Raw genomic sequence first — 26986 nt, 5'->3', positions numbered from 1 at the left:
AGTGACATGTAGTCAGATTAAAGTTTAAATCCTTGTGATTTCGGTCACCAATAATCTGAATTGTTCTAGCAGTACATGAACAGCCACTTTCTGGTTTTTACTGGCAATTGAATAAGTGTCGATGAGTTCTGCTCTGCCTTGTGGCTTCATCATGATAAACTAATATGAAGCAGAAAGAGCAGGAAAAAATACTTTGGCCTTAGCTGTGATTTGACCAATAAACTCTGTGGTGGATATCAATAAAATAATTTTTAAAAATCAGGTTTGTATGTTGTGGATCTAAAATCCACACCATCTTCTGCATGTATCTGCCCCTTGTCACTTAGCATACATTTCACATGACTACCTGCTACTTCTCATCTGTAAGGAAAGCCAAAGCATGGCTGCGGCCAGCAGCTCGTCTGGAACACAAGCAACGTCTTTAACTGCCAAGATTTGCAAACACAGTTTAATTCAAATTTTCCTTTGTTTGCATGTGCTTTTTTGGCCAGTATTCTGCGCCATTCTAAAATATTTCAAATAAGATAATATTTGTAAAATAATGACTAAAAGTGTAATCACTGTACATGCCAAAAAGATAGGACACTAATGCAGAAACCAATACATCCATTAAGTTTAAGAAGAAAAACAATGGTTTCCAATCGTTGCATTCCATGTCTGTGCCTAACTCAGGACTACTGCGGCCAAGGTCAGAGCAAGGGAAGCTTTAAGATTATCACTGAGAATGTTCCATGTGGAACCATGGGAACCACCTGCTCCAAGACCATCAAAATCTTCCTGGGGGTAAAGACAACACTCTCGCTGTCCACTGCCTCAAACACTTGTTCAGAATATCCAACATATATGATGTCAACACTCTGATATTGGACTGGGACTGTGGCTCAAATTATAATCACTATTATTTAGTAATTGAGGATTTATAATAATTAACATTTTATTGACCCTTGGGTGCTTCAAGCTAAACTGACACTTAACTTTATTTGCTATCATAATTGAAGGCACAAGTTTCCCTCTAAAACCAATAATTATGCCTTTCATCCCAAGTTCCCAATGAAATGCAACCCTGTAAAATAATCATCAAGCAAGTGATCACTTGTCCTTCCTCCCTTAACTGGTACATGTTCTTTCAATGTTCATACTAACAGGATAATGAATTCCAACTTAAAGATGAGAACTTCCACGTGGTTCAGGGCAGCAGTCAGGTGCTCCCTGCTCAGGTGCAGAAGATGGGTATTTACCTCGTCGTGACGATCAAGCCGGGACTTGTGCTCATGTGGGACAAGAAGACCAGTCTTTTCATTAAAATCAACCCAAAGTTTCAGGTAAATATTCAAGTCTGTGTGTCATGATTGACAACAGGTTTATGTACAAAGCATTTATTCAGACTCTTGAAACTGTCAGGATACACATGAGATATCTTAGCAGAGAGGTCGGAATATTTTATTAAATAAAGCCCATCGTATCAATCACTACTTTCTTCAATGTTATGAATTAACATTGAGTTTAGCACTGATTTTACTTTGATTTGAAATGTAAGGCTAACACATGTACAGTTTGGTAGTGTTAACCGATCTCATCACCCACAAAAAGTTAGTGACTTATGAGTGAACAATGCATCTCACTTAGGAGGATGATATTTTCTTCAGGAGCTGGTTGAAACAAAGTACAGCTATGGGGGAGGGTATTTTGAACTTCATTTTCCTGGGTCATTTTAACCATGACAGAAATATTTTAATGTGTGTGTTACCGGTCTCAGGATTGGGACCTGAGGACGGCTGAGAAAAATGAATAGAAGTCACACACATTAACGTGTCTAATGTTCTGGCTTTAATTGTTCTCTTTCATCCTGCGTCTTTGTTACAAATAACATCTCTCTCATATTTCTTCAGATATCCTGGCTCCAAACACATTAGTTCAACTTGTCCAATACTATGTATTGCACTATACAGAGATAGTGAAATTAAAATCAAAATGCAACTTAAATACATGTGTAATGTCACTTTTCCTTTACACATGAATTCTGTATTTAACACAAAAAAATAACAACATTACGTCATACTACAGTGTAATTATATTTCCTATACCTCAGTACAAGGTTCACACTTAGAAAGATGAACAACTATCACAGAAGTATGATAGGGTTTTATATATTCTCATCCTATACATGACCATCTACTTTCTATTTAACTAAAATCACCATGACAATTTACCATGAATGTAATAAATCATTAGCATGACCTTCCTCATTTATGTAATGATTTTATGTTGCATTGATAGCTCTCCAATCCTTAATCCTTATAATGCAGAAATAACAACAAAGGGTTTTAATAGTTAAAGTCGGAGTATAAACTAAAAGACTGCTGTACCAAGTTAACCAGCTACAATCTACAAGGATCCCCGACATCTGGTAACAGTCACTAGCATGGCAAGCTAGCTACACATTAGCATGATACCACAAGTGGATAATTCTTGTCAATGACACCTTTACTGCCTTTCTCATTCATTCAACTGCCGTGAGTTCTACCCATGTACTTTGTGAACTAACCCGTTTGTCTTTAATAACTTTTCATTGAATATCTACTGAGTTTGAACAGTTAACCCACCTGAGAAAAATGACGAGAAGTCACACACATTAATGGATGTTAGTTTTTATGAACTTAGGAAATAAATGAAATAAACAATTAAATGAAATTTAAAAAAAAAAATAGTAGGTGTCTGTTTTTACCTAGCTTCTGCATTTAATGACATATATTTAAGAGTCCTGTACATGTGCTTTAAAATAGGCCAGAACAATTTTACAGCAATACAGCAACTATAGCATGGCAGGCTGAGAACATGTAAAAGTGGTAAAACTAAACAATCAAACAGGTACCTTACTCTGTATAAGTCATTTTATAAAGCAGTCAATTTTGCCTTTGGATATCTCCCACTCAGGGTCAAGTCTGTGGCCTGTGTGGAAACTACGACGGCAACAGTAAGAATGACTTCACCACCCGCTCCCAGGAGACAGTGGCAGACGTTCTTGAGTTTGGAAACAGTTGGAAGGTTTCGCCCAGCTGCCCAAATGCCCAACTGATCACTGATCCCTGTTCCACCAACAGCTATCGGGCAGCCTGGTCCAAGAGACAATGTAGCATCATCATTAGTGTCACCTTCAAGAAATGCCACTCACAGGTAACTATGGTGACAGCAAGCATGTGTCCTAACCGTTACTCTTCGGCATGATCTGAGATGATCCAAGACCGAAAGTGACAAATCAGTATGAATGTTTTCATTTCCACCGGTTGTTTGCTCTTAATTTTAGCAATCCCTGACGTTGTAGCACCACCAACACCTCAATGTCTCTGCTATCTGCACCAACAGGACTGATTTCTACTTTCCCACCAATGCTCCTACTCATACAGCACAGATTTTCATCATTGTGAGCCTCTTTTTAAATATACTGCTAAAAGTACTTTTTTGTTTGTTCAAGGTTGATCCTGGTCCATTCTTTGATTCTTGTGTGAGAGACTCTTGTGCTTGTGACACTGGTGGGGACTGTGAGTGTTTCTGCACTGCGGTGGCTGCCTATGCCAAAGCTTGTCACGAAGCTGGGGTCTGTGTTAAATGGAGAACTCCAAAAATATGCCGTAAGTTTGGTTACCATCACACCAGGATTATCCTAGCAAGGGAATTAGGTCACCATCAGTTTCTTCCAGGTTTTGGAACAAGAGCATGTATGTACTTATTTTTCTCTTGCAGCTATTTTCTGTGACTACTACAATGCCCCTGATGGCTGTGAATGGCACTACAAGCCTTGCGGAGCTTCCTGCATGAAGACATGCAGGAATCCATCGGGAAACTGTTCCAACCTCATCACAGCCATGGAAGGTACATTAGACTGATCTTTTGGCATGTTATGGAGGTCCCTACTTTTCCTGGTGCTTTATTTTTAAAGCATATTCTTGCAACACGTTTTCATGATTCATCCAATGGATCAATTAAAAACTGTTTACATTTCTCAGGGCTATTCTGAGAAATTAATCCGTCCCACTGCTATTTAAATAAATATGCAAACTTTTGTAAATTCTGCAAATTAAAAAAAACAAACACAAAAAAAGTGTAACAACTGAGCCATCATCAGGAGTTTCAGCATTCAGCACATATGAAATGTGTGTGAGGACAATACCTGGATGAATGTGTGTGTGGATGGGTGAAGGAGGGGAAAACTGTAAAGTGCTTTGGCTGTAACTGTATTTCTCTTAAAGCTAATCAAACCCTACAACGGTTTCTCAGGCTGCTATCCACAGTGTCCCCATACCCACCCCTACTTTGATGAAGACTCCATGAAGTGTGTTGCATGGAACCAATGTGGCTGCTTTGATGAACTGGGCAACCATTACAACAACGGAACAAAGGTTCCATCCAAAAGCTGTTACGATTGGTAAGTCTCATACAGAGAATAGAACAATGGGGGCGGCTGTGGCTCAGTGGTAGAGTCGGTCGTCTCTCAATCGGATGGTTGGGGGTTCAATCCCTGACTGCTACAGTCACGTGTGGAAGTGTCCTTGGGCAAGACACTGAAACCTGAATTGCTCCTGGTGGCATTGCCATCAGGTATGAATGGGCATAGATTGGAGATTGGCACTTAGGCATTTGCCATCAGTGGATGAATGTGTGTAGTAATGGGTGAATGAGACATGTAGTGTAAAAGCAGCTTTGAGTGGTCGTAAAGACTAGAAAAGCGCTATATAAGTAGTCCATTACCATTAACACACAGTTAGCAATGATACATACAACACATTCGATCCTGGTGATTCTGATGTATTAATAAAAAAAGGGACAAGAACCCTATTTGTTGTTTAATAATGAATCTTTACTGCATCTGAGGCAACAGCTACTGTAGCTACGGCTACTGTACTTCCCTAATCCCCCCCATCTCATGGGAGCAAGGAAATTTGAACTTTGAATTCGGCCACAGAATCTATTGGGCCTGTAAATCCAATACAATGAAAGTGTTTCAAATCTCATGGATCTTACAGGCATATGGTGAGCTACTTTCCTAATGTCTGCACATTATAAAACATGCAAAGGATACTATCCAAGTAAAAAGGGACACTTTACAAACAATTGTATCTTTACCCAATGAGGACTCATTGTGGATATAGTGTATACTGTAACTACTGTTACTTCATTTCATTGTCAACTTTGCGTATCTTCTTTCAAGGATGTCTCCAAAGTGTATTAAACTTTCAATTCAGTCCCAAGTACTTTTGCAGTCATAAACAAATGTTGTCTCTGATTGGCCCCAAAGTTCATATTTTTACAGTTAACAGACCTGTAAGACTTTGAAATAAATGTTTTTTTTGGGTAAATAGATTGTTTAAAAACTGCTGATGTAATTATGTGGATCAATAAGCAGTTTTTAAAAAAAAAAAAATATGACCATAATTTCTTCTATTCCAAAGTCACTGTACAGGCTCCAGAATAAGCTGCAACTACAATGTATACTGTAAGTGCGCATATACACTTTTACTATTTTTGTTTATTAAGCCAATTATTTATTAATGTATTTAAATACACATGCACGCACGCATGCACACACACACACACACACACACACACGTGTGTATGTGTGTATATACATATATACAAATAACAGTGAATAATTAAAAATGGTACTCTGAATCCACAGATTGCACATGCTTTATTTATGGGAAGATCTACAAATATGGGGAGGTCATCTACGATACCCATAATGGGATTGGAAGCTGCATTAAAGCTGTTTGTGGACCTGATGGGATAATAAACAGGACAACTTATCCATGCATATCTACCACAACAACTGGCCCAACAACAACCCCCTTTACATTCAGCACTCCTGGACCCTCAACTTCAGGTTTGGAAATCTATTAGGAATTAACAGTTAAATGAATTGAATTTGCTTGAAACAACTTGACCCTGAAACAACTACTTCCACAAATGTAACATCAACACCTTCTGTTGCTACCTCTACTACAACAGCACCAGTAGCAACAACTAAAGGAACTACAATAAAACCTGGAGAGACAACCACACTGAAAGAAACAACATCAAGCATTGAGACAACAAAACCACCTACAGGCTCCACCACTGGCGCAGTTACAGCATCTACCACGGCTGTTGTTGAAACTACCACCCCAGTGCCAGGTGTTACAACAACGGGCCCAAAAGAAACAACAGTTGTAACATCAACACCTTCTGTTGCCACCTCAACGACTCCAGCACAAGGAAGAACAACTAAAGGAACCACAATAAAACCTGGAGAGACAACCACACTGAAAGAAACAACAGCAAGCATTGAGACAACAAAACCACCTACAGGCTCCACCACTGGCCCAGTTACAGAGTCTACCACGGCTGTTGTTGAAACTACCACCCCAGTGCCAGGTGTTACAACAACGGGCCCAAAAGAAACAACAGTTCTAACATCAACACCTTCTGTTGCCACCTCAACGACTTCAGCACCAGGAAGGACAACGAAAGGAACCACAATAAAACCTGTAGAGACAACCACACTGAAAGAAACAACAACAAGCATTGAGACAACAAAACCACCTACAGGCTCCACCACTGGCCCAGTGACAGCATCTACCACAGCTGTTGTTGAAACTACCACCCCAGTGCCAGGTGTTACAACAACGGGCCCAGAAGAAACAACGGTTGTAACATTAACACCTTCTGTTGCCACCTCAACGACTCCAGCACCAGGAAGAACAACTAAAGGAACCACAATAAAACCTGTAGAGACAACCACACTGAAAGAAACAACATCAAGCATTGAGACAACAAAACCACCTACAGGCTCCACCACTGGCCCAGTTACAGAATCTACCACGGCTGTTGTTGAAACTACCACCCCAGTGCCAGGTGTTACAACAACGGGCCCAAAAGAAACAACAGTTCTAACATCAACACCTTCTGTTGCCACCTCAACGACTTCAGCACCAGGAAGGACAACGAAAGGAACCACAATAAAACCTGTAGAGACAACCACACTGAAAGAAACAACATCAAGCATTGAGACAACAAAACCACCTACAGGCTCCACCACTGGCCCAGTTACAGAGTCTACCACGGCTGTTGTTGAAACTACCACCCCAGTGCCAGGTGTTACAACAACGGGCCCAAAAGAAACAACAGTTCTAACATCAACACCTTCTGTTGCCACCTCAACGACTTCAGCACCAGGAAGGACAACGAAAGGAACCACAATAAAACCTGTAGAGACAACCACACTGAAAGAAACAACAACAAGCATTGAGACAACAAAACCACCTACAGGCTCCACCACTGGCCCAGTGACAGCATCTACCACGGCTGTTGTTGAAACTACCACCCCAGTGCCAGGTGTTACAACAACGGGCCCAGAAGAAACAACAGTTGTAACATCAACACCTTCTGTTGCCACCTCAACGACTTCAGCACCAATAAGAACAACTAAAGGAACCACAATAAAACCTGGAGAGACAACCACACTGAAAGAAACAACAACAAGCATTGAGACAACAAAACCACCTACAGGCTCCACCACTGGCCCAGTGACAGCATCTACCACGGCTGTTGTTGAGACTACCACCCCAGTGCCAGGTGTTACAACAACGGGCCCAAAAGAAACAACAGTTGTAACATCAACACCTTCTGTTGCCACCTCAACAACTTCAGCACCAGGAAGAACAACTAAAGGAACCACAATAAAACCTGAAGAGACAACCACATTGAAAGAAACAACAACAAGCATTGAGACAACAAAACCACCTACAGGCTCCACCACTGGCCCAGTGACAGCATCTACCATGGCTGTTGTTGAAACTACCACCCCAGTGCCAGGTGTTACAACAACGGGCCCAAAAGAAACAACAGTTGTAACATCAAAACCTTCTGTTGCCACCTCAACGACTTCAGCACCAGGAAGGACAACGAAAGGAACCACAATAAAACCTGTAGAGACAACCACACTGAAAGAAACAACAACAAGCATTGAGACAACAAAACCACCTACAGGCTCCACCACTGGCCCAGTGACAGCATCTACCACGGTTGTTGTTGAAACTACCACCCCAGTGCCAGGTGTTACAACAACGGGCCCAAAAGAAACAACAGTTGTAACATCAAAACCTTCTGTTGCCACCTCAACGACTTCAGCACCAGGAAGGACAACGAAAGGAACCACAATAAAACCTGTAGAGACAACCACACTGAAAGAAACAACAACAAGCATTGAGACAACAAAACCACCTACAGGCTCTACCACTGGCCCAGTGACAGAATCAACCACGGCTGTTGTTGAAACTACCACCCCAGTGCTAGGTGTTACAACAACGGGCCCAAAAGAAACAACGGTTGTAACATCAACACCTTCTGTTGCCACCTCAACGACTTCAGCACCAGGAAGAACAACTAAAGGAACTACAATTAAGCCTGGAGAGACAACCACACTGAAAGAAACAACATCAAGCATTGAGACAACAAAACCACCTACAGGCTCCACCACTGGCGCAGTTACAGCATCTACCACGGCTGTTGTTGAAACTACCACCCCAGTGCCAGGTGTTACAACAACGGGCCCAAAAGAAACAACAGTTGTAACATCAACACCTTCTGTTGCCACCTCAACGACTTCAGCACCAGGACAAACAACTGAAGGAACCACAATAAAACCTGAAGAGACAACCACACTGAAAGAAACAACAACAAGCATTGAGACAACAAAACCACCTACAGGCTCCACCACTGGCCCAGTGACAGCATCTACCACGGCTGTTGTTGAAACGACCACCCCAGTGCCAGGTGTTACAACAACGGGCCAAAAAGTAACAACAGCTGTAATATCAACACCTTCTGTTGCCACCTCAACGACTTCAGTACCAGGAAGAACAACTAAAGGAACCACAATAAAACCTGGAGAGACAACCACACTGAAAGAAACAACAGTGAGTATTGAGACAACAAAACCACCTACAGGCTCCACCACTGGCCCAGTGACAGCATCTACCACGGCTGTTGTTGAAACTACCACCCCAGTGCCAGGCGTTACAACAACGGGCCCAAAAGAAACAACGGTTGTAACATCAACACCTTCTGTTGCCACCTCAACGACTTCAGCACCAGGAAGAACAACTAAAGGAACCACAATAAAACCTGGAGAGACAACCACACTGAAAGAAACAACATCAAGCATTGAGACAACAAAACCACCTACAGGCTCCACCACTGGCGCAGTGACAGCATCTACCACGGCTGTTGTTGAAACTACCACCCCAGTGCCAGGTGTTACAACAACGGGCCCAAAAGAAACAACGGTTGTAACATCAACACCTTCTGTTGCCACCTCAACGACTTCAGCACCAGGAAGAACAACTAAAGGAACTACAATAAAGCCTGGAGAGACAACCACACTGAAAGAAATAACATCAAGCATTGAGACAACAAAACCACCTACAGGCTCCACCACTGGCGCAGTTACAGCATCTACCACGGCTGTTGTTGAAACTACCACCCCAGTGCCAGGTGTTACAACAACGGGCCCAAAAGAAACAACAGTTGTAACATCAACACCTTCTGTTGCCACCTCAACGACTTCAGCACCAGGACAAACAACTGAAGGAACCACAATAAAACCTGAAGAGACAACCACACTGAAAGAAACAACAACAAGCATTGAGACAACAAAACCACCTACAGGCTCCACCACTGGCCCAGTGACAGCATCTACCACGGCTGTTGTTGAAACGACCACCCCAGTGCCAGGTGTTACAACAACGGGCCAAAAAGTAACAACAGCTGTAATATCAACACCTTCTGTTGCCACCTCAACGACTTCAGTACCAGGAAGAACAACTAAAGGAACCACAATAAAACCTGGAGAGACAACCACACTGAAAGAAACAACAGTGAGTATTGAGACAACAAAACCACCTACAGGCTCCACCACTGGCCCAGTGACAGCATCTACCACGGCTGTTGTTGAAACTACCACCCCAGTGCCAGGCGTTACAACAACGGGCCCAAAAGAAACAACGGTTGTAACATCAACACCTTCTGTTGCCACCTCAACGACTTCAGCACCAGGAAGAACAACTAAAGGAACCACAATAAAACCTGGAGAGACAACCACACTGAAAGAAACAACATCAAGCATTGAGACAACAAAACCACCTACAGGCTCCACCACTGGCGCAGTGACAGCATCTACCACAGCTGTTGTTGAAACTACCACCCCAGTGCCAGGTGTTACAACAACGGGCCCAAAAGAAACAACAGTTGTAACATCAATACCTTCTGTTGCCACCTCAACGACTTCAGCACCAGGACAAACAACTGAAGGAACCACAATAAAACCTGAAGAGACAACCACACTGAAGGAAACAACAGCAAGCATTGAGACAACAAAACCACCTACAGGCTCCACCACTGGCCCAGTGACAGCATCTACCACGGCTGTTGTTGAAACTACCACCCCAGTGCCAGGTGTTACAACAACGGGCCCAAAAGAAACAACAGTTGTAACAGCAAAACCTTCTGTTGCCACCTCAACGACTTCAGCACCAGGAAGAACAACTACAGGAACCACAATAAAACCTGGAGAGACAACCACACTGAAAGAAACAACATCAAGCATTGAGACAACAAAACCACCTACAGGCTCCACCACTGGCGCAGTGACAGCATCTACCACGGCTGTTGTTGAAACTACCACCCCAGTGCCAGGTGTTACAACAACGGGCCCAAAAGAAACAACAGTTGTAACATCAACACCTTCTGTTGCCACCTCAACGACTTCAGCACCAGGACAAACAACTGAAGGAACCACAATAAAACCTGAAGAGACAACCACACTGAAAGAAACAACAACAAGCATTGAGACAACAAAACCACCTACAGGCTCCACCACTGGCCCAGTGACAGCATCTACCACGGCTGTTGTTGAAACGACCACCCCAGTGCCAGGTGTTACAACAACGGGCCAAAAAGTAACAACAGCTGTAATATCAACACCTTCTGTTGCCACCTCAACGACTTCAGTACCAGGAAGAACAACTAAAGGAACCACAATAAAACCTGGAGAGACAACCACACTGAAAGAAACAACAGTGAGTATTGAGACAACAAAACCACCTACAGGCTCCACCACTGGCCCAGTGACAGCATCTACCACGGCTGTTGTTGAAACTACCACCCCAGTGCCAGGCGTTACAACAACGGGCCCAAAAGAAACAACGGTTGTAACATCAACACCTTCTGTTGCCACCTCAACGACTTCAGCACCAGGAAGAACAACTAAAGGAACCACAATAAAACCTGGAGAGACAACCACACTGAAAGAAACAACATCAAGCATTGAGACAACAAAACCACCTACAGGCTCCACCACTGGCGCAATGACAGCATCTACCACAGCTGTTGTTGAAACTACCACCCCAGTGCCAGGTGTTACAACAAAGGGCCCAAAAGAAACAACAGTTGTAACATCAATACCTTCTGTTGCCACCTCAACGACTTCAGCACCAGGACAAACAACTGAAGGAACCACAATAAAACCTGAAGAGACAACCACACTGAAGGAAACAACAGCAAGCATTGAGACAACAAAACCACCTACAGGCTCCACCACTGGCCCAGTGACAGCATCTACCACGGCTGTTGTTGAAACTACCACCCCAGTGCCAGGTGTTACAACAACGGGCCCAAAAGAAACAACAGTTGTAACATCAACACCTTCTGTTGCCACCTCAACGACTTCAGCACCAGGAAGAACAACTAAAGGAACCACAATAAAACCTGGAGAGACAACCACACTGAAAGAAACAACATCAAGCATTGAGACAACAAAACCACCTACAGGCTCCACCACTGGCGCAGTGACAGCATCTACCACGGCTGTTGTTGAAACTACCACCCCAGTGCCAGGTGTTACAACAACGGGCCCAAAAGAAACAACAGTTGTAACATCAATACCTTCTGTTGCCACCTCAACGACTTCAGCACCAGGACAAACAACTGAAGGAACCACAATAAAACCTGAAGAGACAACCACACTGAAGGAAACAACAGCAAGCATTGAGACAACAAAACCACCTACAGGCTCCACCACTGGCCCAGTGACAGCATCTACCACGGCTGTTGTTGAAACTACCACCCCAGTGCCAGGTGTTACAACAACGGGCCCAAAAGAAACAACAGTTGTAACATCAACACCTTCTGTTGCCACCTCAACGACTTCAGCACCAGGAAGAACAACTACAGGAACCACAATAAAACCTGTAGAGACAACCACACTGAAAGAAACAACATCAAGCATTGAGACAACAAAACCACCTACAGGCTCCACCACTGGCCCAGTGACAGCATCTACCACGGCTGTTGTTGAAACTACCACCCCAGTGCCAGGTGTTACAACAACGGGCCCAAAAGAAACAACAGTTGTAACATCAAAACCTTCTGTTGCCACCTCAACGACTTCAGCACCAGGAAGAACAAGTAAAGGAACCACAATAAAACCTGGAGAGACAACCACACTGAAAGAAACAACAACAAGCATTGAGACAACAAAACCACCTACAGGCTCCACCACTGGCCCAGTGACAGCATCTACCACGGCTGTTGTTGAAACTACCACCCCAGTGCCAGGTGTTACAACAACGGGCCAAAAAGAAACAACAGCTGTAATATCAACACCTTCTGTTGCCACCTCAACGACTTCAGCACCAGAAAGAACAACTAAAGGAACCACAATAAAACCTGGAGAGACAACCACACTGAAAGAAACAACATCAAGCATTGAGACAACAAAACCACCTACAGGCTCCACCACTGGCCCAGTGACAGCATCTACCACGGCTGTTGTTGAAACTACCACCCCAGTGCCAGGTGTTACAACAACGGGCCCAAAAGAAACAACAGTTGTAACATCAAAACCTTCTGTTGCCACCTCAACGACTTCAGCACCAGGAAGAACAAGTAAAGGAACCACAATAAAACCTGAAGAGACAACCACACTGAAAGAAACAACAAAAAGCATTGAGACAACAAAACCACCTACAGGCTCCACCACTGGCCCAGTGACAGCATCTACCACCGCTGTTGTTGAAACTACCACCCCAGTGCCAGGTGTTACAACAACGGGCCAAAAAGAAACAACAGCTGTAATATCAACACCTTCTGTTGCCACCTCAACGACTTCAGCACCAGGACAAACAGCTGAAGGAACCACAATAAAACCTGGAGAGACAACCACACTGAAAGAAACAACATCAAGCATTGAGACAACAAAACCACCTACAGGCTCCACCACTGGCCCAGTGACAGCATCTACCACGGCTGTTGTTGAAACTACCACCCCAGTGCCAGGTGTTACAACAACGGGCCCAAAAGAAACAACGGTTGTAACATCAACACCTTCTGTTGCCACCTCAACGACTTCAGCACCAGGAAGAACAACTAAAGGAACTACAATAAAGCCTGGAGAGACAACCACACTGAAAGAAACAACATCAAGCATTGAGACAACAAAACCACCTACAGGCTCTACCACTGGCGCAGTTACAGCATCTACCACGGCTGTTGTTGAAACTACCACCCCAGTGCCAGGTGTTACAACAACGGGCCCAAAAGAAACAACAGTTGTAACATCAACACCTTCTGTTGCCACCTCAACGACTTCAGTACCAGAAAGAACAACTAAAGGAACCACAATAAAACCTGGAGAGACAACCACACTGAAAGAAACAACAACAAGCATTGAGGCAACAAAACCACCTACAGGCTCCACCACTGGCCCAGTGACAGCATCTACCACGGCTGTTGTTGAAACGACCACCCCAGTGCCAGGTGTTACAACAACGAGCCAAAAAGAAACAACAGCTGTAATATCAACACCTTCTGTTGCCACCTCAACGACTTCAGTACCAGAAAGAACAACTAAAGGAACCACAATAAAACCTGGAGAGACAACCACACTGAAAGAAACAACACCAAGCATTGAGACAACAAAACCACCTACAGGCTCCACCACTGGCCCAGTTACAGAATCTACCACAGCTGTTGTTGAAACTACCACCCCAGTGCCAGGTGTTACAACAACGGGCCCAAAAGAAACAACATTTGTAACATCAACACCTTCTGTTGCCACCTCAACAACTTCAGCACCAATAAGAACAACTAAAGGAACCACAATAAAACCTGGAGAGACAACCACACTGAAAGAAACAACAGCAAGCATTGAGACAACAAAACCACCTACAGGCTCCACCACTGGCCCAGTTACAGAATCTACCACGGCTGTTGTTGAAACTACCACCCCAGTGCCAGGTGTTACAACAACGGGCCCAAAAGAAACAACAGTTGTAACATCAACACCTTCTGTTGCCACCTCAACGACTTCAGCACCAGGACAAACAACTGAAGGAACTACAATAAAACCTGGAGAGACAACCACACTGAAAGAAACAACAACAAGCATTGAGACAACAAAACCACCTACAGGCTCCACCACTGGCCCAGTTACAGAATCTACCACGGCTGTTGTTGAAACTACCACCCCAGTGCCAGGTGTTACAACAACGGGCCCAAAAGAAACAACGGTTGTAACATCAACACCTTCTGTTGCCACCTCAACGACTTCAGCACCAGGAAGAACAAGTAAAGGAACCACAATAAAACCTGTAGAGACAACCACACTGAAAGAAACAACAACAAGCATTGGCACAACAAAACCACCTACAGGCTCTACCACTGGCCCAGTGACAGCATCTACCACGGCTGTTGTTGAGACTACCACCCCAGTGCCAGGTGTTACAACAACGGGCCAAAAAGAAACAACAGTTGTAACATCAACACCTTCTGTTGCCACCTCAACGACTTCAGCACCAGGAAGAACAACTAAAGGAACCACAATAAAACCTGGAGAGACAACCACACTGAAAGAAACAACAACAAGCATTGAGACAACAAAACCACCTACAAGCTCCACCACTGGCCCAGTGACAGCATCTACCACGGCTGTTGTTGAAACTACCACCCCAGTGCCAGGTGTTACAACAACGGGCCCAAAAGAAACAACATTTGTAACATCAACACCTTCTGTTGCCACCTCAACAACTTCAGCACCAATAAGAACAACTAAAGGAACCACAATAAAACCTGGAGAGACAACCACACTGAAAGAAACAACAGCAAGCATTGAGACAACAAAACCACCTACAGGCTCCACCACTGGCCCAGTTACAGAATCTACCACGGCTGTTGTTGAAACTACCACCCCAGTGCCAGGTGTTACAACAACGGGCCCAAAAGAAACAACAGTTGTAACATCAACACCTTCTGTTGCCACCTCAACGACTTCAGCACCAGGACAAACAACTGAAGGAACTACAATAAAACCTGGAGAGACAACCACACTGAAAGAAACAACAACAAGCATTGAGACAACAAAACCACCTACAGGCTCCACCACTGGCCCAGTTACAGAATCTACCACGGCTGTTGTTGAAACTACCACCCTAGTGCCAGGTGTTACAACAACGGGCCCAAAAGAAACAACGGTTGTAACATCAACACCTTCTGTTGCCACCTCAACGACTTCAGCACCAGGAAGAACAACTACAGGAACCACAATAAAACCTGGAGAGACAACCACACTGAAAGAAACAACAACAAGCATTGGCACAACAAAACCACCTACAGGCTCTACCACTGGCCCAGTGACAGCCTCTACCACGGCTGTTGTTGAGACTACCACCCCAGTGCCAGGTGTTACAACAACGGGCCAAAAAGAAACAACAGTTGTAACATCAACACCTTCTGTTGCCACCTCAACGACTTCAGCACCAGGAAGAACAACTAAAGGAACCACAATAAAACCTGGAGAGACAACCACACTGAAAGAAACAACATCAAGCATTGAGACAACAAAACCACCTACAGAATCCACCACTACATTGGTTGTAGTCACGGAAACGCCACAAACAACAATTTCAAAACCTTCAATTTTAAACACAACCTTTACTGCTTCAACTGTAAGTACAGCAACCACAACTAAAGGCACTACTTCTATTAGCCCAATTACACAGACTCTTCCAGGCAGCACAACTGTCTACACAACTGGTGAAACCACTTCTGGAGAAGTTGGATCAACAGTGGTTTTTACAAAATCAATCCTTACCACAACAACGACATTATGTGTGTGCATTTCCAATGGAACATCATATCGTCCTGGTGGGTAATCCTCCATTTTTATTTCAAACATACGTCATATATAACATTTTAGACTGGGGTTTCAAAATAGAAAGTGTCAATTTCTTTTTCTTTTTTTAGAATAGATTTTGTGACTTTATGTAGTTAAATGAAATTTGTCCTCAGTAGATTCCAATTTTAAAGCTCGTTTTTAAATCATTTGATACATGATGTTAAATCTCGTTGCTGTCAAACAGAAGATTTAATTCTGAAAATATTATTACAAAAATATCTATTGTTATTTAGAGTTGGTGTCATCAGATAGTGAGTCCATCATGGCGAGTTCAAATTTTACATTTACAATACTCGCATCACCACAGAATAATTGGCTGACAATGTAAAATAATCTTAAATATTCTGTATAAAAGTTTCAAGCTTTAAGCCTCAAGTTTTGTCCCAACTCTGATTTTCACAGGGGATTTGCTGTACAATGTCACTGATGGTGCTGGATGGTGTTTTGTTGCATATTGCAACGAATCTTGTAAAGTTGAGACACTTTCAAATTCATGTCCCACAACACCAATATCGACCATAGCCCCTGAGAACACCACTGTACCACCAAATCCACTCAAGGAATGCATCTATATGAATCAATCAAGAAAGGTAAAAAAAATGGATAAAAAGTTTTATCTGTGATTATGATTCCAATAATAATTGTGCACTAAGAGCTATTTAATGTGAAGGAAACAACTAAGAAGAGTTTTGCCAAAATCCTTTTTGTAGCTTCATAATATGAATTACAATAGTAACAATAACATTAATTTAATCTGGACATGTTGATTACTTACAATTTATTCTTTAAGGCTTCATAGTTCCCTGTTATATATCTTGTTGCTTCTCAACCCCTATCCAGCATGGAGAGTCCTGGATGATTGAAAACTGCACCCATGCTATCTGCAATGATAGCAAGGTAATAAAGAAAGTTCATTCCTGTCCCGATGTACAAGATCCCATATGTACCAATGGACGCCCTGCTGTTAAGGTCTATGATGAAAATGGATGCTGCTTCCACTATGAATGTGAATGTAAGTTGAAAATGTAACATTGCAACAGAGTTCCACTACTTACCACTACTTTTATATGCAGCGAGGATCTTCTTTCATTATGCTAAGACAGCTGTCTAGAGCATAGACTGCAGTATTGAAGTGCAACACCTCCTGGTCAGAAAATCAATTTTAAGGGCCAGCAAGGTGCAACTCCACTTGTTGCAAAAAGTTGTCCAATTGTATAGACGCCTATAAGCAGATAAGCCTACTTCACCTCAGTGAACATTTTCCTTGTGAGTTTATGGCCTCAACTGCATGTTTTTTTCAATACGGCCAGCTTAAATGACATGCAATCTTGTGTCAATTAGATAAATACGGCATGTGTCTAGGGTAGAATGTGTCACATCTGCCCGATTCGTAGGTGTAATAGCTCTAGTAAATGTAACTGTGCTAGTTCATCTAGCAATGGAGTGCATTCCTTTTTCCTATGGACATTTCTAATTGTTATAATACAAAATGTTAGAAAATGTTTTATTTGCTTTAAGAATCCACATAGAAATAGTAAATTTGATAACACATTGCCTCCAACATTTTATTGCTGATTTCTGTCAATAAGGTCTTGCATGTAATAACCCACCAACCAATAGCAGGAAGTAGTAGCTACTAAAGCAGCTTGCTGCTAACTAGAGCTAAGTACTGAAGGTATATTGAAGTAGCCTTAGCGGAAGTAATTATGCTCTCTACTTGTTTCAGTGTTTACTTTCTCTTTCCCTCCATGGTTCTTCTCATCCTGCAGGTGTATGCACTGTCGTGAATAAAAAGCACTACAGCACGTTTGATGGAAAAACTTATGATTTCCAGCAGTACTGTGATTTCTACCTGGTCACAGAAATCATAAATAAATACAACCTGACTATTATATTGGATAATCAAGAGTGTGATCCTTCAGACAGCACATTCTGTCCCCAGGCTGTCATTGTTTTGTTCCAATCCTACAAGATAGTTTTGACTCAGTTGAAGGATGTAGGCAATGTGGTAAGCATCATTTTAAATCGTCACGACACATATTGTATAAGTGTCAGTATGTCACTTTATTGATTATTTTGAGACTGCGTGATGCAGTCTGACTTAGGAATTCATTTTTTTGTCTTTTCCTTCCTACAGGTGTATATAAAGCAAAAACGTATCTATCCTGCCTACAGAGACTTTGCCCTGCTCCTCACTAGCACAGATACGGAGATCATATTGAAAATACCAGCCATTAACACAGAAGTTATTTATAGGACCAACTCATTCAGCATTTACCTTCCTTATTCCCTCTTCAGTGGGAACACTGAGGGACAGTGCGGTGAGTTTCCACAACAGACATGCTGCTGTTTCTTATTCTAAGCCTTTTCGGTAATGTAAGAAATAATGGGGTGAAAAAGATGTCAGTGCTTTCCCATGGACCTACTGACCCGCCACTGACACAACTTGCAATTAGGATAGGCCCCAGATTTCACAAACTAACACATCTGATATTTAATGAAGAAAACAAAAACAATAGCATTTTCACAATAAAAGTGTTTTGTCAAAGTCGTCTACTTTATCTTTGAACTTTCAGACCAATTAGTGCCACGTTCATAAGGATGTGCATGCTTGTTAGAGTGTTATAATTATCCCCTAAAATTGCTATATCAGTTCAAGTCAAATGTTTATTTAAGCACCAAAAGTCAGTTAGGTCCAGTCCAAAGACTGTATAATGGACGGCGTGTCTCCATCTGCTCCCACTTTAAGAAACCGATTCTAAAATAGCACCTGTGATAGGCGCTGCCATCTTGTGAATTTGACGTCATTTAGAGCAAGAGTTGTGCAGTAGAGATCGTGGGTGGAGTAGCCGTAGCCACTTCGCTAACCAAAACACACACTTAACTTACCGAAAAAATGGGCAAAGATCCCGCACGTTGGCGTATTAAAAAGCAGAACATCTTTATTCTGTTGGTCGGAGGTTAACGTTCATATATATGGAAACTTCAATGACTGTAGTGATTGTTTTTGTTACATTTCCTCTCGCCACTTCTCCTCTACTCTGCAAATCCGGAACAGATTGACTGCAAGAGTTTGTCAACAGAGCTGTCAATCATCCTTTTTACAGCATCAAATAACTAATTAAAACAAAAAATTTCCAAAAAATGAACACTTGACGTAAATCAGCATGATAATAACTAACTATAATGACAGAAACCATGACTGAGAAAAATTTATTTGGCGTGTATTTTGATTTAATAGTTTAACCCATGTCCCATCTGTTAACATGGAGGAGGCGTGCTTTAACTGCTGCCAGTCAACAGGGGGCGCTCGAAATGTTTGGCTTCACTTTTAGGGAGCTGTCATGTCGTCCATCTTTTTATACAGTCTATAGTCCAGTCCAACATAGAACAAAGTTATAAAGGGTTTACAGGGTAATCCATATAGGGATACCTGTTCTGCTGTGTTCATGGACAACTTATAGTCACAACATGCTACAAAAGAGCCACATTGTGCAGCTTCAATTGCTGCCTTATTAAAAAAGCCACCAAAGACTTATGTTTAGCGAAAGTAGTCATTAGTAAAATTAGAGAATCATTTTGTTGTTTCAGTGTTTTCAAGTCAATTTTATTCATAAAGCACAATATAACATCAGAAGTAATCCAGGACACTTTTTATTAATGAGCTACTGTTCCTTCTCATTTTCCAGGGACCTGTGACAACTCCCAGGCCAATGACTGCCGTTCTCCCAACGGTATGATGGGAAGCTGCTCAGTCAGTGCAGGCGACTGGCTTGTCCCAAATAATACCTGTGTTATCCCCACAACCCCCCCAATGACAACGACAGCAACATCAACAGAGACCACCTCAAAAGAAACAACAGCACCCCCTTGCAAACCAGCCATCTGTGAACTACTAATTAGCAGGTAAAGGGGAGACACATCCTCTTTTGCTACTACACTATCTGCTATAGATTTGGAGACATCTGATGCATTGTGTGTAAGAAGTTAACTCAAGTATAAGTAGTTTACACCAAAATGTGTAAATCAGTAGCTATCATTTAACATTTATTGACTAGAGTTGGGGGAAAAAGTGAAATTAATTTGTTACCATTAGTTTATTTTAATATTAAATTGGTTCTTCATTATTCAAATACACAACACACATTCTCAGATATACTTTATGCATTGTAATGCTGCATCTATCATCATCTGCTACTCTCTCTTGTTTCACTTAATTTGTGTTGTGTCTTTCCTCTCTCTCTTTCATCACATGCTCCTGTCTCTCTGTCCCTCCATGCGTCCAGGTGTTCTGACTGTCTATAAGAAGTAAATGTAGCCACTGTGACAGCACCCACTGGTTTGTCCAGTCTGGCAATAAGGCTGCAGCAATCTTGTTTTATTTTCAGCCAAGAGTGATAATATTTGGACTAAATTTGTCCTGACTACATTGAACACGCACAAATTCATAAGTAGAGTTTGTAAATACTGTAATGAGTTTTGGACTGGCTATGAAAGTCTCAATTTAATACTGATGCCACTGTACGACTTCTATCAGATAGTCTTTATCTGTCATCTTATTTCAAATGACCGGCATTCCTAAGATGCTTGACATGGATGTATTTTTCTTCATATTTTTCAGCATTAATAACATATTGCACAAAGAGACTGCTCAATAATGGCAATGCTTTTTACACTGTTTGACAGGATAAACTTCTCCACACCACAATGCATGATCACTTTTCCTGACAAAGTGTTCTTGCTTGTATGTGTCCTTTCAGTGTATTTGAGCCGTGCTTCTCAGTCGTACCCCCAGGCCCATTTCTTTCATCCTGTCGATCTGACAATTGCTACAGTACTAATGCTACCTGCTCCAGCCTGGAGGCCTATGCTGCTGAGTGTTCTAAAGAAGGCGTCTGTATTGACTGGAGGAATGCTACCAATGGGCAGTGTGGTGAGATATGTAGTCCTAAGTGTAAAATTGCACAGTTATTCTGTGGAATGTTCAAAAATGTGTATATAAATATATTTCCATCTTACAGAGCACAAGTGTCCAAGCAACAAAGTGTACAAGGCCTGTGGCCCCTCAGTAGAGCCTACATGCAATGACAGGTAAAGAACATGTTGTGTAAAAAGTGTGATCTTGTTTATCTGTATGTTTTTCTAAATGTTTACACACCACCTGCTTGATTCATATGCTGTCATTTCTGCTTTTTAGTTGTCCATCATCCGGGTTCTAAATAAAATTACAAAGAGGAAAGAAAAACCCAACAGAAATGAACCTGAAAAACACTCACATATTCAGAAAATTTCACAAACAGTGTAGTGATCCATAGTCACAGTCATTGCCAGTTACATTTGCTCCCCCTGAAAGTAAATGAAAGTTTGCACACAGGTCCAGTTCTTTGTCAACCTGTCTTTGCTGAAGCAACCAACTGAAAACTTCAAAAATGTATAACAAATCTGTATTTTGTGCTACGATTTAGCAACTTGTACCAAAATGTAGCTCTATTGACAAAAATGTTAAAATTGTATCCCTAGTATTTTTTGCTGAATCGACATCTATCAAAGGTTAACCCTCCTGTCGTGTTCTCTGACCGTTTTACAACTTTCATCAATCATAAATATTGTGTTTTACATTTGATTGCCTCAAGGTCTTATGATATCCTCCACACTCGGCATCTGAACATATAAAATTGCTGATCACCACTTTTATTGAATTTTGAGTAGTTTTATTAACTTTGTGGTGTTCCCGGTCAAAAATGACCGCCACACATCCCCCCACATGAACCACACATTTCAGACTGAACAGTTTTTGAAACAGATGAAGAGGAGATTGAAGTTGAACCAGAGATAGAGGAGGATGTCCCAGAAATGGAAGACAACATCGATGGATTTTGGAATACATTTTCAATGTCTATTCTTTGTAAATTCACTGCAGTTATTCATGTTAAACACTAGCCTGAGACATTGTTTACAGCTTAAAAAGGTGTTTGGTGATGATTAATGGTTTTTGTGTTTATGTAAGAGCAGTTAAAACTAACTTAAGTTCAAATTTGACCGGGAACACCAAAGTAAGGGGGCAGAAACGAACACGACAGGAGGGTTAAGTCTACAGTGCATCGAAGTTTCTTGTTGAATAAATCTCCAATCTTATAATAGAGTAAAATTAAATGTTGAAGTCATGGTGGATGTAATGTGGTGAGTTCGAGAATTTTATCAAACAAAAAAAAAACAAAGTTCTGACAGAATGTTGAATTCTACACTCGTGAACTATTGCAGTCACTGAAATTAGCATATTTACACATCATTTAGTGTATTATGAGGTAATCATTCATTGTAAAAATAAATAACAGACGCCACTTAGTTTTGATTACTGAATATTTGACACATATAAACATTTATTTAATTTGTGACATCAGATACAACAAGAAGTTCAACGCAGGTGGTATATCATCCTCTAACGACACTAAGGAGGGTTGCTTCTGTCCCCATGGCACCACCTTATTCAACCAAGTCTATGAAGATTGTGTCCCCTCTTGTGGTAAGAAAAAATTCCATAGATAACTCATAATTCATCATATTGCACATCTACAGCTCCACAAACATTTGTTTCTGTTTGAATTTCAGACTGTGTTGGACCTGATGGAAAACCAAAAATGGTGAGAACTCTGCCACAAACATACATTTATGTACACAAGCAAAGCTTAGCTGTGTGTCTGAACTGTTTTTATTTCTCTTAACCAGCCTGGTGAAACATGGACAAGTGGCTGCAACATCTGTGAGTGTGACAAGGACTCCATGAGCGTCCAGTGTCAGCCTGTTCCCTGTGCAACAGTAATGATCCCTGACTGCAGCGAGCCTGGCCAGAAACTGGTTACCAAGACGGACGGCTGCTGCTCAACACGTTCATGTGGTCAGTTGTAGTTTTGTAGAAGTAGATTTGATTATTTCACCTTCTTTACTGACTGTACTGAATCATCAACATTCTTATCTGGCAAGTGAGACGTCCATAGTTTGCCTTGTTGTTGTGCAGTTTGTCACAGTGTTGGGTGCCTCCTGGTCCGTACTGAATGGATGCAACAGACTGGATTTGACTGCTAGGCAGTCAAACGCAGCAAAGCTTTAAAAAACATCAGCATGGGATTAGTAAAGTAAAAGTAAACTAAGTTGTTTTTATTTTTGTGTTGAGGTGAGATAACTGCAGGTCTTTCTTTGCAGTTAGCTTAAAAGCTGCCTATAAGCCTATTTTAACATCTGGCCAGGGACTACAGATGTAAACTACCTTTTTGGCTAACTCTGGCATATTTACAGAAATGTTGATTAATAAGCATTGTCCCTGTAAAATAAAAAATAAAATAAAATAAATACAGCTTTCCGAAATTAAGGAAACATTTCTAGGGAGTAGATGCTGAGGCTTCACTTCACTTGAGACCCACCATGTTTGTTTATAAAGCATAAAATACAGTCGGCTGTTTATAACTTTTAATAACTATTTATAACTTTTAATAAGGTGGGCAACACCAGCCTGCCTCCAAAGTAACACAGTCCAACCCCTTCTGTCATCTTACGGTTCATTTTAGTGCTCGGATCAATGCTAAATTCTACTGGATTCAGACCTTTTAATCCATCCTCTCCTCAGAGGTGAAACGGAGTGTCAAGGGCATAGGGACATGTTCCTTTCAGGATCAAGTCACTAATGTATTGCATCTATTAACGGTTTAAGCAGAAATTAAAATAAAATCCACAAAACAATCGATGCACAGAACTGTGGACGACTTGTTCAAGATAAGATAAGAGAAGATAATCCTTTATTCCCCCCACAAAGGGGAAGTTTACATTGTTATAGCAGCAAAGTGGACAGTGCAACATTATAGTAAGGCACATAAAAATAAGTAGCTAACAAGTGTATCCTAAAAAATAGTGAATCCTAAAAAATATGTACAGAGCTAATAAGATAATACACAACAGACCATGTGAGACTGCGGAGTCTCTGTCCTTCACTGTTAACAAAGACTCCAGGCGTCACTGTAGTTGATATGTCTCTGATTGAAGAATGTGTTTTTCTACCTTCTAGCATATGGTGGTTTTAATTGTTTTTGTATAATTAAATTGTAGCAAGATATGTAATCCATCAGAGGTTCTAAATGTGATGTAATACTGAGCAGGTTTCAGGGCTCTACAGGAAGAAGTCCTCAGGGAAGTACTGAATGGAAACCTAGGGAACAAAAGGGAATTCTTTGAACAATGGTCAGTAGTAAAATGTTAGACAAGTGGGTTTGTTACCAGAGGGTAACTGATTCAGTTCAACCACCTGCTGCTGGAGCAATGCTGCTCAGGCTTGTTGTATTGTAATATGTAAGAGCACATTTTTTAAACACAGCCTGGCTTTCTAAGTTTGTAATTGTAAGTTACTAACTTGTGGTACAAATTCAGGTAAACCTCCAAGTCAAACTCATGATTCCTATCCCTTTGCCCCCAACAGAATGCGACGTAGCCCTGTGTCCGACTCCAATGACCTGCCCGCTGGGCTTCGAGCTGTCTTACTCACAAGGCACCTGCTGCCAATCCTACACATGTGGTATGTGATTCAATCAGTGTACATCTGTCAACAGAGAATTATCTGTAACTTGTAGAACTGTATGTGCACATGAAAACATACTTGAGTGATCTTATTATTTATTATTAAGAGTTGTTTTGTGAAAGAACTTCACAGCAGGTCCTCGAAGAAGGCTTAGAAGTGAAGCAAAACATTTCCTTCAGTTAAATGGACAGCTGATTTTTCAAGGTAGTGTCAGTAAAAACAAACATGATGACTGGTCCAACTGTTTAAAGCTACTTTAAGGACATTTTTGTCGTTCTTTGACGACAAAGGCAAGGCAAGCTTATTTATATAGCACATTTTATACACAAAGGAAACTCAGTGTGTTTAACACAAATAAAAGAGAACTCCAAGGGAAGATTGAAACAACATGCTTAAACAAATTGAAGACTACTATATACTGAGTAAATAAAATAGTAATAAAAGAGAATAAGATCATTTAAAAATAAATATAAACATTCTTAAAAAAGAATATAGTTCTCAACAATTATATCACAATCATGCACAATTCAAAAGTTGTAGGGTTCATTCAAAGGCACATTAGAAGGGAAATGTTTTTAACCTGGATTTAAAAATGTCTGCTTTTGGCAGTTTGTTCCACTTACAAGCAGCTTCGTGGCTAAACGTTGCTTCGCCATGTTTATTAGGACTCTCAGCTGAACTAGCTGACCTGTGGCAACAGATTTAAGGTTCCTGTTTGGTTGAATAATTTTAAACAATTATATTACAGGCCTATACCATTCAGTAACTTGTAAACCAGCTGAAACATTTTAAAATCTATTTTGTAGTTAACTTGCCTGTGCAGAGACACCGGAGTAATTTGTTCCATTCTTTTAGTCCTTGTCAGAGTTCCAGCAGCAGCATTCTGAATGAGCTGCAGCCATTTCATGGTCTTTTTAGGAAGTCTGGTTAGCAGACCATTACACTAATCAACCCTACTTGATATAAAAGCATGGATGAGCCTCTCTTTGTCTTTTTAGGACACAAATGCTTTAGTTCTGGCAATATTTTTTATCTGATAAAATGCTGTTTTGGAGATTGCTTTGATAATGTTAATAAAGGCGAGATTGGAATCTATTAGCACTGAAGACTACAGACTTGGTCTTTAGTCTTTAGAGCCAGAGACTCAAAATGTTTACTGATGCTGAGCCTTTTCTGTTTGTTTTTGAACATAATAGTCTCTGTTTTGTTCCTGTTTAACTGAAGGAAGTTTTGGCTCATCCAATTAACATCATTAACAATGTGTTAATTTATAAGTTCCTCACAGAAAATGAGCCAAAGGCCAAAATGAGCCAAGGAGTTTGAGGTTGAAATAATAATAAATTACATCATTTTCCTTTTGGTAAATATTGAAAACGGGTCCCACAAACCTGAACACTGCATAAGGGTTAAGATGCCTTGTTTCTTTGTTACTTCCAAGGTTTTCGATTCAACATTATTTAAGTGTGTTAAGTTATTTCGAGGCTGCACAGTTCAGTGGTTAGCGCTGTTGCCTCACAACTAGAAGGTTCCTAGTTCCTAGTTTGCATGTTCTCCCTGTGCAGGGCCTTCTTCCTACAGTCAAAAGACATGCTCGTTAACTTAATTGATGACTCTAAATTGCCCATAGGTGTGAATGTCGGTGTGAAACCCATCCGGGGTGTACCCGGCCTCTTGCCAAAATGACAGCTGGGATCAGCTCTAGCCCCCCTGCAGCCCTGAATAGTATAAGTGGTATGGATGCATGGATGGATGGATGGATGGGAGTTATTTCTAAGTGGTTGTCGGAACAAATGGTTTTATTGTTTGACTTGGTGGTGGTACTTTTTGAAAAAGTGTCACCAAAAAGCAGGTATATTTATTACATTTCTCTGTGGAAATGAGTTCTAGAGCTAAGGTACCAGTAAGCCATATCTTTTATTTCTTTGCTCATCTTGTTATGCGTAAGTTGTGATTTCGGATGACAAATCTTTATTTTAATAATCAAATTTGTCGCTCAACATCAATCTTTAATCTTTTCGGTATTTATCTAATAAACAAGTGTAAATATTGATCTAACTCATATCTTTTTTTTCTTCTTCTTTTTTTTGCAGTACCTAAAGGTGTATGTGTCTATGAAGGTACTGAGTTCATGGTAAGTGTGCAGTTCAAACTCCAGCTGT

General features: G+C 41.3%; 1 protein-coding gene across 1 annotated transcript in view; it reads left to right on the top strand.

The window, feature by feature from the left end:
- LOC138592292 (mucin-2-like) overlaps nt 1-26986 on the top strand; it is a 50200-nt gene that overhangs the window by 17984 nt on the left and 5230 nt on the right. Inside the window, exons 21-45 of the mRNA XM_069663082.1 lie at nt 673-783; nt 1146-1322; nt 2935-3174; nt 3473-3629; nt 3742-3870; nt 4276-4423; nt 5448-5491; nt 5675-5878; nt 7225-9288; nt 9487-10968; nt 11689-15528; nt 15625-15768; nt 16045-16233; nt 16667-16803; nt 17105-17276; nt 18034-18272; nt 18402-18585; nt 19954-20170; nt 21025-21197; nt 21286-21355; nt 22666-22787; nt 22874-22905; nt 22991-23159; nt 24729-24824; nt 26918-26958. Coding sequence (XP_069519183.1) covers nt 673-783; nt 1146-1322; nt 2935-3174; nt 3473-3629; nt 3742-3870; nt 4276-4423; nt 5448-5491; nt 5675-5878; nt 7225-9288; nt 9487-10968; nt 11689-15528; nt 15625-15768; nt 16045-16233; nt 16667-16803; nt 17105-17276; nt 18034-18272; nt 18402-18585; nt 19954-20170; nt 21025-21197; nt 21286-21355; nt 22666-22787; nt 22874-22905; nt 22991-23159; nt 24729-24824; nt 26918-26958 — 10581 coding nt within the window. The remainder of the gene's footprint in view (nt 1-672; nt 784-1145; nt 1323-2934; nt 3175-3472; nt 3630-3741; nt 3871-4275; nt 4424-5447; nt 5492-5674; nt 5879-7224; nt 9289-9486; nt 10969-11688; nt 15529-15624; nt 15769-16044; nt 16234-16666; nt 16804-17104; nt 17277-18033; nt 18273-18401; nt 18586-19953; nt 20171-21024; nt 21198-21285; nt 21356-22665; nt 22788-22873; nt 22906-22990; nt 23160-24728; nt 24825-26917; nt 26959-26986) is intronic.

Source organism: Semicossyphus pulcher, unplaced genomic scaffold, assembly GCF_022749685.1.
Source record: "Semicossyphus pulcher isolate SPU_LCO1_2020_fin unplaced genomic scaffold, fSemPul1.0.p SCAF_1, whole genome shotgun sequence".
Taxonomy (NCBI): Eukaryota; Metazoa; Chordata; class Actinopteri; order Labriformes; family Labridae; genus Semicossyphus; species Semicossyphus pulcher.
Note: the sequence above shows the minus strand (reverse complement) of the source record. Positions and strands in the feature narration are given on the sequence as shown.